This window comes from Impatiens glandulifera, chromosome 3 (genome assembly GCF_907164915.1).
Source record: "Impatiens glandulifera chromosome 3, dImpGla2.1, whole genome shotgun sequence".
In the NCBI taxonomy this organism is placed as follows: domain Eukaryota; kingdom Viridiplantae; phylum Streptophyta; class Magnoliopsida; order Ericales; family Balsaminaceae; genus Impatiens; species Impatiens glandulifera.
Window position 1 is genome coordinate 60,057,956 of NC_061864.1, and position 13,764 is coordinate 60,071,719.

Here is a 13,764-nt window from a genome sequence, read left to right on the forward strand (position 1 = left end):
GCATCAATTAGTTAAGTATATTTGTGGAGTATAAGTTAATCCACAAGAATGAGTCGCAATTCTAAGAAAAAAATTAAGGGTAAAGATAAAAAAGTAATTTAAACTTAAAATCATTTTTTTTAATTAAGAAAAACTAACACGACACTCCACGATCATTGCCATATGTTTCAACTAAATTTTTTCCAGCTGGAACCAAACTCGTGACCTAGGTCGACTCTTACCATTGTACTAAAATCAAATTATTTTAAAAGATACATCAAACAAGCTTCACTTTCAGGACGTACCAAACGGGACCATAAATCTGGGGGAAGAAAAAAGCTTATTGTTCTAACATTCGAGTTCTTTCAACTTGCCCATTCATTTTACAGGGCGTTCTTCATACGCTTCCCCTCTATCTCTCTCTAGCCATGAGTCTCTTCGGTCTCGGAAGGTAAGACGAAATACCCTAGTTAATTCGATTGATGAAACGTTGCATGGTTCAAATACAGATCTACCCATTTTTGGGTTGATTTCATTCACTCTTCCATCTTTGATTTGTTTGTTTTCATATACAAAAGTGGGTTAATTTCAATTATTATGTTTTCATATACCTGTCAACTCATATTGATACAAGTATTTGATTTCAGATATGTTTACTTCATAAGTCTAAATCGGTTCTTCAAAACCCAATTATGTTTTGTCTTCAATGCTGCGATCGTAATTCGGATTCTGTTACTAGATTAGTTATATGGGTTGGGTTTGTCTGGATCAGAAGAATTCCCAAGTTTTGATGTTTACTGTTTATTTTAAGATAAGAACTTATTAATTGAGATTAACTATTATCACAGCTAGTACTAAGAAGGAAGAAAATTTCCTAGATATACTTGTGGATTGGATATGATAGTCCTTTAAATCTGATTAGTCATAGACTTTATAAGCTGCTGATTGCTTACTTATTGAGTAGTCTTCTTAGTGTTATTATATAAGTATGTTAGATATTTCATCCAGATTTGGATCCAGATCAGATCATGTTTGAAAAATGATGTAGTTTGAATGAATTCAGAAATTCATTGGCGGGTTCTTTGTAATTGACCAACTTGGTTGAGATTGGTTTATATAAGGTTTTAGTTGTATACGACAACTTTGAGTTGTCGTCTACACTTTGTTCGGTTGCTTTTTCATTTTAGAGAAGTAGCAATTCCTTATCTTGGTTTTCGTTTTTCCTAAACAAAAAGAATACCGAGCTCATTGATTATAGTACTTGTTTTCAGGAATCAAAAGACTTTTCGCCCCAAAAAAAGTGCACCTTCAGGAACTAAGGTTGGATCCTTAAATTACTTCTTCATCTTTGTTTTTGTTAATGCTTGATCTTTGCGAGCTAATGTTTAAAGAGATGATAACTTCAAATTCCAATAAACTGTCATCATTATTCTAGAAGTATTTCATCACATCATCTCCGTGTGAAACATCTCCACAACGTGTTAAACGGGCCATTTTATGCTTACTTGAATTTACTATAATCTATTCTTCAAATCTGCGTGTTTCTATTTGCAGGGGGCACAGCTAAGAAGGCACATAGATGCTACCTTAGGCAGTGGAAATTTGAGAGAAGCTGTGAGACTTCCTCCCGGTGAAGATTTCTATGAATGGCTTGCCGTAAACAGTAATGTTCTAATTATTTACTTTGTATGGTTAAATGATTGCGAATTGATATTGGTTATTAACATAGAAACCACCATTTGTTTTCCGTTCTGTTTCTCTATTTGTTTTTAACATAGAAACAATTGCGTTATGTTTAGGGTCAATTCGATTTTGATGACATAGTTATCCCAAAACAATAATGTGAGCTGGATCCAAACCACTTGGACCTTTTTTTATCTTGGTTAATTCAAAATAATCTTGTTTGATGTAAGTTTGGATAAAATGATATTATGGGTATAAATATACATTTAAAAAATAGAGTATTTTGGTTGATAATTTGAATGATGAGTAGATTGATGATTGAATGGTGGGTTATTTGAATTTTGTCATCACTAGGAGAGGGTTGACATTCCATAAGCATAATGATGCATCATTTCTCTTATTTATATATATATATATCCACCCGAGTAGTTGAGATGACACAAGATTTCAATGGAATGGCTTTGGTATCATTAGGTCTTATGTTCGATTCTTATTGAAAACACCTTAATGAAAGCTGAGACATTACTTTTGAACTTGTTTTGATTCCATTTGCAGCTGTGGATTTCTTCAATCAGGTCAACTTGCTTTATGGAACTCTTACAGAATTCTGTACTGCCGAGATCTGCCCAACAATGACTGCTGGACCAAAGTACGTGTTTCATTAATTTTTTGTTCTTATGGTACTGATGTTTAATGCGACCTTTAATCAACGATTCAAAGAAAGACAAAATAAACATAAACCCCCAAATAAGGACATTATCTTGAACTTCTTCATTCGAAATGGCACCACTAAACCATACTGAAAAAGGCCAGAACAAATTTATATCATTGTAACTTGGTCTAAAGTATCACTCTATCAAAAATAATTTGATCATATATACCAAATCATTCTCATTACTCAGTTAAATTTCATTGAAAAGATTCCCATTCATTGATCTTATCTTGAAGCCTCATTCTCCTTGCTTCCTTATTAGAATAACAATACTGAATTTTCTCTCATAAGCTTTCTCAAAGTAAAATTCTCCACTTTATCACCATTCAGTTACGCTCCTGCCCTACCTGAAAGAATCATTTCCCGTAATACATAGACCATGAGGGTCAATACTGTCTATATCATCATCCACCACGAAATCACTACCAAAATTCACCAAATAACCAAACACAGTTTCGTCTTAAATCCATTTATCCACGAGTTCCACTTGAAAATCCAACCGCCTTTATTCCAATTCATCAACACACCATCAGCGTTCTTATCCACAAATACTGCATCTTTCTTTCCTTGGATCAGAGTTTTTTCCTATAAAAGGCTAGCATTACCCCATACTGCCCATAGCCTCCCATTTAATTCAGGGCTTTCTTAATAAGAATCGAACTTGAGTTATAATTTTTGGTCTAGCCTCTTTTCATTTGAGTTAAATAACACGATCAACTAAAATAGATTTCGTTTCCATTTCTGATTTATAATTTGTACGAGTTCAAATTCACAGGTATGAATATAGATGGGCAGACGGTGTCCAAATCAAGAAACCCATTGAAGTTTCCGCCCCGAAATACGTCGAATATCTAATGGAATGGATTGAAAGTCAGCTGGACGATGAATCCATATTTCCTCAAAAGCTTGGTATATTTCCCTGGATAGAGTTCTTTTTTTCTTTTATTGTTGAATATTTGGCTAACATCTATTATATCATCTTTTATTTATTCCACAGGTACACCCTTTCCTCCAAATTTCAAGGATGTTGTTAAAACTATATTTAAAAGGCTTTTCCGAGTTTATGCTCACATCTATCACTCCCATTTTCAGAAGATTGTGAGTCTTAAAGAAGAGGCTCACTTAAATACCTGCTTCAAGCATTTCATACTATTCACCTGCGTAAGTCATCACATTTCGCAAATAATGTGTGCGCGTGATTGTGAGGTTGAGTAACGATTTACTAACTCTTCTCTGTATTATTAATTTGCAGGAATTTTCGTTGATTGACAAGAAGGAACTAGCCCCACTTCAAGAACTTATAGAGTCAATTATTCCTTGATAGAATGGCCATTCTAAGTTTAAACAGTATACTATGCAGTTTGTGTGCAAACAAAAGCCATGGTAAAACGCAAGTAACCTTTTTCATGTCAAAGTTTGTTTCTTGAAACATTAGAAATGTGAATACAATAATTCATGTATGGAATATGGTTGTTTTCAATCTCCTTTTTACTCCTCTTTACAAAAGACCCATTTTGAAACATTTTTTCTATAGCTGGAGTTGAGTTTTTATATGCTGATTTAGATGAGATTATGTTCTCTCAAATATAACTTAAATCGATTCCATTGCAATTTGAGACTTTCATTTTGGTTATTCAAGACTTTAAATTTTTATTCATAAATGTCATCTTATATAAATGAGACTAGCTCACCACCTCTTTCTCTCTTTAACTAAATTTATTTTTATATTTTTCATTTATTTATCTTTAAGATAGTATTTTATTTTCTGTTTTAAATTTAGAGCCTAATATTTGGATTTTGATGTTTCTTAACAAAAATGTTTATGATATCAAATTATTTTATTTTTTTAAATTAATAAAACATTATTTGTATTTTATATCTTAAAATGTTTATTAAAACTTATTTTAATGTGATGAAATATTATTAGACTAAGATAAAAAAATTTATAATGAATAATATATAGAATTAGTTGTTTAAAATAAAATTAAAAATAATTTTAGGTTTTTATATTTGGTGTTTTTAATATATATTTGATGTGTACATTATTAAAAAAATATTAAAATGATTTCTAAACATAATCTTTATATAGAAACATATTCAGAAATTAGTGTTTTATAACTTTTTTTAAACTTAGGACTTAACTTTAACTCCAAACACAGAAATTGTTTCCAAACATGCTTCTTTTTCCTTTTTCTTTTTCTTTTTTAATTAATTTATTATATTTCTAAAAAAATATCAATTTGATCTCTTTTCTCATGCATTCTACAATTTGGAATGTGTAAATAAACTGTTTTAAAAACTTCTAAGGAAACCCATTTCTCTTATGATGTTGTAACCATTTCTAAAGAAAAAAACATATAATTTCCTCCTCCTTACTTAATACTTCCATGATCATCTTTTGGTCAAAAGACAAACACTTTTACAATAAGATCCAACAACAAAAACAATGACACAAAACACAAGAATGAAAAGTTGAAAATTTGCAAGCAATTCTCCTCTAACCAAATGGTTAACTGAATGACAAGTAATCTCATCATTCTTGAGATGACATCCATTTGGCATAAAAGGACCATAAAGGGTAAAACCAGTAATGTAGAACCAAAGACCTTGAAGTGTTATGCCAATTCCAGAACATAGATCAATTGGAAAGCTAATGGGAAACAGAGTTCCACCAACAGTGGTGAAGATGCAGAAACCTATTAGGTTAACAAGGATAATATGGTAATATCCTTCAAGACCTTTATGTGTTGTGGAATGAAAATAGAATAAGAGATATTCTGCACAAAATGCTGTTGCAGCTATCAAACACAAAGCTCCTTCTTGAAGATGAAGAAATCTGCAAAAAAAAGTATAATTTTTTCACAAGGAATAATGAAGAGTAAGTGAAAAAATAAACAGATCTACCTGGATTTCTGAGACAGCAAAGTGATGAAACCAAAGATGAAGAACATGAGAAGCATTCCAGAGTGTTCAAAATTGTTTAAATAAGTTGAGTTAAGAACTCCATTGACAAAGAAATTAAGGCGAGTTGCGATTAGAAGCTCTACGCATAGATCAATGAAACCACCTATTACAATTAGGTAAAGTTCTAGATATTTTAGCTTATCTGAAAATCCTGGAACAGGATTCCATGCCTTGACTCGAAATTTATCTGGGTTTTTCACATAACGAAATACAGAGCACCATATGTGCCATATACCAACCAGAAAGAACAATGTTCCTGGAAGAACATGACCTATGAAAGAACCCATTTTCTCTCGATGATCCAAGAACAGTAGGAATTGACAAATTGTAGCAGAGTTCTTGAAGATTTTGAGAGAGAGAGAGATGGGATTGAAAGTCGGCAGCCGGAATGAAAAGGGATCGGAGAATCAGATCCCGATCACTGGGTCCGCCTGAGAAGAAGAGGGTCAAAGAAACCTTAAAGGGCTCTAGCAACTGCAACTGCAACTGCACTTAGGACTTGTTTGGGCTGGAAGTATTTTAGATTATTAACCCATCAAATATTTTGTTAAAATGCCAAAACTAAATTATTTACATTTTTTCCATCTTGTGGTAAATAATTCCATAATAACTCGATGGATTTGGTTGATATATATATTTTTTTATTTTATAAAATTCAATCCTAACTGTGGCCTTGTTCGGGATTTTTAAAAAAACCTAGAAAGAGAAAAATGTAATGATCGGTGATGATTTTGAAGAGGTGATGATTATTTTTGGTAAAAAGAATTAAAGGGTATTGATATATATGAATAAAATAAAAAATAATAATTTAAAATAAAAGGTATTTTAGTATTTTAGTTAATGAAATGAGTGATGTGATTGTTAAGAAATGATTGATTGGGAAATTGATTTGGGATGAGTTTTTTAAAAAAACCAAAGAAAACCAAGCCTATGTCAATTATAATTTGTTTTGAATTGGGCCAATTGGCGTTGTTTGGGACGAGTTGTTTGATCGAGAATGTTATTTCTATCTCCCCATCAGAATACTAAAAAAAATCACCATTAATATATAACCATTACAAATACATTTTTTTCTTTTTCATATTTTATAAAAGTTTTAATTTTTTTTATAATAATATGAATTTTAAATATATCCATATAGTATATAAAACATCATTTTATAATAATTTTAGATAATGTTTTATAAATTATTCTCCGCCTGAATTCTTTAAAATTGAACTGGCCTGATTGGTAAATGCACCCGCCCTAATTCGCTCATTATAATTATTAGTCGATTATACTTCATCAAGACCTTAAATAGGTGGATTGGATAAATTTTGATAATCATATAAATCAAATAATATATTACTAGCACTAAAATTTTCCGTACCAAATTTATAAATTTTAAAATGATTATTTTAAATAAATTCAAAATAATTAAAACCAAGGTCAAAACATGATTAAAATAATTAATTAAGTTAATTATTATGATAATTAAACTTTAATTAATTAAAAAATGGTCAAAGAAAAAAAATAAAATAATTTGAGATAAATGTTATCTCATTTTATCTCAAATTATTTTTAAAAAAATCAAAGAGAATTAAAATAAATAATTTATGATAAATGTTGTATCTATTTTATCTAAAATAAATTATTTATTTAATCCAAAAATATAAAAAATAAAATAAAATAAATAAACAAAATATATATCATATTTATTAATAATATATTTTTTTTATATTTTTAAGATTAAAAACAAAGCCAAAAGATTAAAGAAAAAATGATTTCAAACAAACCTTTAAAGCTGAAAATTATATAAGACCCGTTGTGACCGAAACACAGAAAAACTGGTGCAGTAGAAGCAACAACCATCAAATAGGCGCTGAAAATATTCAACGCCCAAGAGTTGTTCGTGTCGCCAGCTGCAACGGAAGAAGGAAAGCTGATGCCGCACATGATCGACTATGCTAATTTTGAATAATTAGATTTTGTTGTGTATTGAAATCTCCTCAATATTATAAACATGCATAAATAAGGCAATAAGTAGTTAGATCAAAATGTCTAATATCTAAACAATGATCATATTAAGATTTTTTTTAAAGCCCAATTTCAAATTTGATAATATTTCAACATGCCACTTTCTTGAAACTTATTCTAAGTCCATATAAATTATTATTCAACTTTCAAACTTTTGATTTAAAATCAAAACCATATTTGTTTTATAGATGATTTTTTTCAAAACTTTAATTAAGAAATGTATTATTGATGTCGATTTGGTGTAAAAATACATTTTTGAAGTTGTTACGATAATAATTAGCCTAATAATAATATTTTGGCAACCTACACAAAATATTGATTAAAATCAATTTCATCTTTTTTTATTATAGTCTTTAATTATAAATATATTTTTAATTTGTTTAATGTGCGATTATCATTTTTTATTATTTCAATATTAGAGTCAAATTGATTTTAAGCTATAAGAACGTAGATCTTGATTTTTTTGAAAAGAAAGTTTCATATAAATCTAATATAATCATCATGTATAAAATATATGTTAAAGATTTTTTTTTTAATGTCTCCAAATGTTCATATGAACAAATCAAAACAAATTTATATTTATAACTTAATGAATGATTCTATTTGATTAATTTGTCAAGTAAGAAATTATTTTATTTTAAAAAACAATTTTGAGTATTTTTTATCATTAAAAATATGGTTATTAGATACAAATCTATTAGTATCATCCTTGTATTTTTTTGTTTAAAAATATTTGTGCTCATAATCTATTTGAAAAAAAAAAGCGAAAACATTAATCATAGTTATAAGACTTACTTGGTTTCTTTAACAACTTTTTTTCTTTTTTTTTCCTATTCACTCTTTTTAAATTATTCTTTAAATATCTTGCAATCATCCATAGTTTTTTTTATCATCGTTTGTGGATGTTCTTGAATCAAATTGCTTAATGATTCACCTTCGTGTTTGAAGTTAGGTCTTGATCGTATTTTACTCTAATACCATGTTAAATCTTAGTGTGAATGATTAAATTTAGAATAAGATGAACAAGTCACAAGCATGAAGAGAGAAATTCAAGAAAGAAGATATTGTATTATTATATTGTTGTGAATTAACTAGGGACGACAACAGACACCCTATGCATCGGGTAGTGAAGTATCTATCTTCGAACCTGATTTATATTTCACTACTCAACTCTGAACCCGACGGGTATCTTACTTTATCCTCATTCCCGATTCATTGGGTGCCCGATGCCCGACGGGTATCTCTCATTACCTGATTAAAAAACTAATTATAAGATTATAAAGATTTAAGAAAAAGAAACGTACTTATAATTAATAATTTTTAAATTAGTAATATCAAAATATTAAAAATACAAATAAAAACATTACTTAAGTACCTATTTATTTGGTAGATCTTGAAAAAGATAAACTAGAGTAAAAAAATTGAATAAAAGTTAAAAGATTGAATATAAAGAATGATGAGAAAAAAATAATATTTTTTTGTTAAAGTAAAGTTGAAGATCAAGATTTATGTATAGAAATATTTTTTTTAAAATAAAAAAAAATTAAAGATAGAGTGAATTGTATTTATGATGATATTTGTAATGATGAATTATTTGAAAAATCACACATGAAAAAATATTTTTCATATATTTTTCATACTAATATTAGGGGTGAGCATAATTTGGGTTTACCCAAATTCAACAACCAAAACCCAAAATATTAATTTGGGTAAATTAATTTGGGTTGAGTTGAATATGGGTTGAATTAAGTATGGGTTGGGTTTAATTTGGGTTAGGTTAGGGTTACTTAAATTACCAAAATTATATAAATTTAATTTAATTCTCTATTATTAATCCAATATAAACTAATCATCTTTCAACTTCAAATCGAACACGTTTTTAAAACGTTTAACACGCTTTTGACACGTTTAACACGTTTTCACATTTTTAGCACGTTTAACACGTTTTTTACATATTTAATACATTTTCGACATATTTAATACATTTTCATACTAATAATACGTTTTCACACGTTTAACACGTTTTTCACGTTTTTGTCATGTTTAACACGTTTTGACATGTTTTATACGTTTAACACGTTTTTGATAAATTTAACACGTTTTTCACATTTTAGCACGTTTAACATGTTTTGGACATGTTTAACAAGTTTAACACGGGTTTCACGTTTAACACGTTTTTGACATTTTAACACGTTTAACACATTTTTGATATGTTTAACACATTTAACACGTTTTTTACACGTTTAACACGTTTTTCACGTTTTGGCATGTTTAACACGTTTTTGACATGTTTAACACGTTTTGGCATGTTTAATACGTTTTTCACGTTTTGGCATGTTTAACACGTTTTCATACGTTTATACGTTTTTCACATGTCTAACACGTTTTTCACACTTTTGACACGTTTAACACGTTTTTGACATGTTGAACACATTTTTAGCATATTTAATACGTTTTGGTACGTTTAACATGTTTTTTCACATTTTTGGCACTTTTAACACGTTTTTGACATTTTAACATGTTTAACACGTTTTTGCACGTTTAACACGTTTTGTACGTTTAACACATTTTTGCACGTTTAACACGTTTTTGACACTTTTAACACATTTTTGACAAGTTTTAACATGTTTTTGACACGTTTAACACATTTTCAAAATTTTGACACATTTAACACGTTCTGGCATGTTAAATATGTGAAAAACATATTAAATGTGTAAAAAATGTGAGAAACGTGTTAAACATGTCAAAATGTGCCAAAAATGTGAAAAACGTGTTAAACATGTCAAAAACGTATCAAACCATGTTAAACGTGCCAAAAATATGAAAACATGTTAAACATTTCAAAAACGTGAAAAATATGCTAAACGTGTCAAAACGTGTTAAACGTGTCAAAAACGTGTCAAAATATGTTAAATATGTCATATTCGTAAAAAACATGTCAAATGTGTCAAAAACGTGTTAAACGTGCTAAAAACATGAAAATGTGTGAAAAACATATTAAACATATCAAAACATGAGAAACATGTCAAAAATGTGTTAAACGTGCAAAAAACGTGGAAAACATTACAAAAACGTGTTAAACGTGTCAAAACGTGTTAAACGTGCCAAAAATGTGAAAAAAATGTGAAAAATGTGTTAAACATGTCAAAACGTGAAAAACATGTTAAACGTGTTAAATGTGCCAAAAACGTGAAAAACATGTATAAATGTGTTAAATGTGTCATAATCGTGAAAAACGTGTCAAACGTGTCAAAAACGTGTTAAACATTCTAAAATATGAAAAACATGTTTAACGTGCCAAAAACGTGTTAAACGTGTCAAAAACATGAATAACGTGTTAAACGTGTGAAAAACGTATTAAATGTATAAAAAACGTGAGAAACGTGTTAAATGTGTCAAAACGTGCTAAAAATGTAAAAACTTGTTAAATATATTAAAAACGTGTTAAACATGTTAAAAACGTGTTAAACGGATAAAAATGTATTAACATACATGTTAAATGAAAAAATACAAAAATAATTTGGGTTACCTAATCTATACTCAACCCATATTAGTAAATAATAATATTGGTTGAATTATGGGATGAGTAAATTTAATTTGAATTGAATATGAGTTGGGTAATACGGGTTGAGTTTACTCATTTGTTCACCCCTAACTAATATAGTTCGTGTCGTGTTTGAGTTTTACCACCTTTCCATCCCATACTGGACTGCGTACATTTTTCCCTCTCTATATCCGACAGATTTAAAATATCTGAACCAACTGGGCACTCAAAGATATCAAACATATATGTACTATTATATCCATATAATTAAATGAGAAATGATATTCTCAACGAAGGGTTAGCGAAAGCAAGGCCACGAATCCTACGTGGCCTTGCCAGCTAGGAGAGAAAAAAAATTAAAACGTTTCAGGTCCAATTCCCTTCTTTCTTCTTCCCTCTCTTTCTTCTTTTCATTTATCACTTCCGGCGAACGAATCGGCGTCTTCTCTGGCGATTTTTCACTCCGGCATCCCGACTTCTACTTTCTTCTTTCGCTCGAAAATGGTAAGACACTTCTCATTCTTTAATATTTCAGTTTCAGAATCGTCCGCCTTCGTGTTCATTTCGTAATATTTTCTTTTCAGGCTGGTGTTTCAGGTAAATCTCCATGCAAGGCCCCAAGATCTCCCAGATCTCCAAGGACAAGGTAAATACGACATCTTCTATTTTAGAATCGCAGGGTTAGGGTTTTGCGGTTAGGGTTAGGGTTTTGTAGTTAGGGTTAGGGTTTTGCGGTTAGGGTTAGGGAAAACTATGATTATTATGTATTTGCTGCATTATGGTTCTCGAAACAAAGTTTTCGTGACCCGAAAGTATGATTTAATTGTGTTTGGTTGAATTATGGGTCCCAAAAACTAAAATTATTGTGTATTTGCTGAATTTAGGGACCCAAAATAGGCTGTTATGGGTCCCGAAAGTGGGATAACTTCATGTTTGGCTGAATTTAGGGTCCCGAAAGTGTGATTTCAGGACCCGAAATAGGCTGTTATGGATCCCGAAAGTGGGATAACTTCATGTTTGGCTGAATTTAGGGTCCCGAAAGTGTGATTTCGGGACCCGAAATAGGCTGTTATGGGTCCCGAAAGTGGGATAACTTCATGTTTGGCTGAATTTAGGGTCCCGAAAGTGTGATTTCGGAACCCGAAATGATAGTATAGGGTCCCAAAAGTGTGGTTTCGGGACCCGAAATGATAGGTTTCGGGACCCGAAAGTTGGATTACTTAATGTTTGGCTGAATTTAGGGTCCTGAAAGTTTGTTTCAGGACCCGAAATGGATGGTTTCAGGACCCGAATTGCTTCATTTATGTGATTATTTGCTTCATAGCTTTTAAATGTTTATCATTTGTTGTTGTAGGGCAAATAAACGTAAAAGGATTGTCCAAGAATCAGCTCCCGAACCAGCTCCCAATGCAGCTCCCAAAGCAGCTTCCAAAGCAGTTCCCAAATCCCCTAGAGCAACAACTCCCAAAGCAGCCCCCCACAACTTATTTTTAACTAGGACATCGTCTAGTGGCCTTTTCAATCTTCTTCAAATGTTGTCTAAGGAACAAAAAGATGCTGTGAAGTCAATAGGCTTTGGCGCTCTACTTTCATTATCGCTTCAAAATGCCCCGGGGAGATCTCTCGTTATCTAGTCAGAAAGTTTGACTGCAATAAATGTTCATTCACCTTAGAGAATGGCGAGGAAGGGAAAATCGAAGAAGAGGACGTTCATATGGTATTGGGTCTCCCCAGAGGGGAGCTGGATATTGTAGAATATCAGAATAACGAGATTGATGACAAGTTGAAGGCATTTAGGACTCGATGAGGTAACCCTGATAATGGCGCTCCTATAGCGACTGCTATGCCGATCAAAATCATTGAGAACAAAGCTGCTGACAACAATTTCAAGATAGACTTCGTATTATTTGTTGTCAGTTGCTTTCTCCGGTGTGATCACATTGGTAACCTATCCAGGTATATCTCATTCATTTCGAACAACAACATTAATCTTTTCTTTACAATCTGTCTTCGTTATTGGTCTAGGCTGATGAAACTTATTTTTTGCCTTCGATTCTTTCATAAAACTCTTGGCACAACCAACGCTGAAATATTTCCTCTTACCACCTACATTTTTGCTCCCTAATTTGGTAATGCCGAATCCCGTTAAGTGGGCATATGATGTGTAGAATTCAAGAAGTTGTTCTTCGGAGGAAAATGTCATTCCAACACTAGGAATGTGACTGCAAAAATTATGTGAAACCGTAAGAAAAAAGTCCATAAAACACTCATTTCGGGTCCCGAAACCACCCTTTCGGGACTAGAAACCACCCATTTCGGGTCCCGAAACCGACCGTTTCGGGTCCTGAAACCACCTTTCTTGTCCCGAAACCACCTATTTCGGGTCCCGAAACACAACAATTTTTGTCCCAAAATGGTTGGTTTTGGGACAAGAAAAGACCATTTCTTATCCCGAAACGACTCATTACGGGTCCCGAAACACATAATTTTTTGACCCGAAACACAACATTTATTTACAAGATACCACACATTTCGGGACAAGGAAGGACCATTTCTTGTCCCGAAACCAACCATTTCGGGACAAGGGTGGGTCCTTTCTTGTCCCGAAACAAACCATTTCGGGAGAAAGAAAGACCCTTTCTTGTCCCGAAACCAACCATTTCGAGACAAGGAAGGACCCTTTCTTGTCCCGAAACCACTAGATCTATTTAGGGTACCTTTTGGGTTCAACAGGGGTGAATCTGTTCAGGTTAAGTTCTTCATCTACTGGGTTGTTCAAGTTCGGTGCTTCGGTTTCCTGAAAATTCAAACCGTTTAAATCCATAAATACATCTGTAAAATGTAAACCCTAGATCTGTAAAATCTA

General features: G+C 31.4%; 2 protein-coding genes across 2 annotated transcripts; one reads left to right on the plus strand and one right to left on the minus strand.

Annotated features, from left to right (window-relative positions):
• Nucleotides 1-282: 282 nt before the first annotated feature.
• On the plus strand, nucleotides 283-3,854 carry LOC124930909 (MOB kinase activator-like 1A). Its single transcript, XM_047471277.1, has 7 exons — nucleotides 283-430; nucleotides 1,251-1,299; nucleotides 1,534-1,642; nucleotides 2,218-2,311; nucleotides 3,150-3,283; nucleotides 3,372-3,535; nucleotides 3,627-3,854. The coding sequence occupies exons 1-7, from the start codon at nucleotides 408-410 to the stop codon at nucleotides 3,693-3,695; spliced, it is 642 nt and encodes a 213-aa protein (XP_047327233.1). The 5' UTR covers nucleotides 283-407; the 3' UTR covers nucleotides 3,696-3,854.
• An 866-nt stretch (nucleotides 3,855-4,720) lies between these two features.
• Nucleotides 4,721-5,749, minus strand: LOC124931901 (transmembrane protein 45B-like). The gene is made up of 2 exons (XM_047472480.1): nucleotides 5,279-5,749; nucleotides 4,721-5,210 (listed from the first exon to the last, which is right to left on the minus strand). The coding sequence occupies exons 1-2, from the start codon at nucleotides 5,623-5,625 to the stop codon at nucleotides 4,766-4,768; spliced, it is 792 nt and encodes a 263-aa protein (XP_047328436.1). The 5' UTR covers nucleotides 5,626-5,749; the 3' UTR covers nucleotides 4,721-4,765.
• Nucleotides 5,750-13,764: the final 8,015 nt, after the last annotated feature.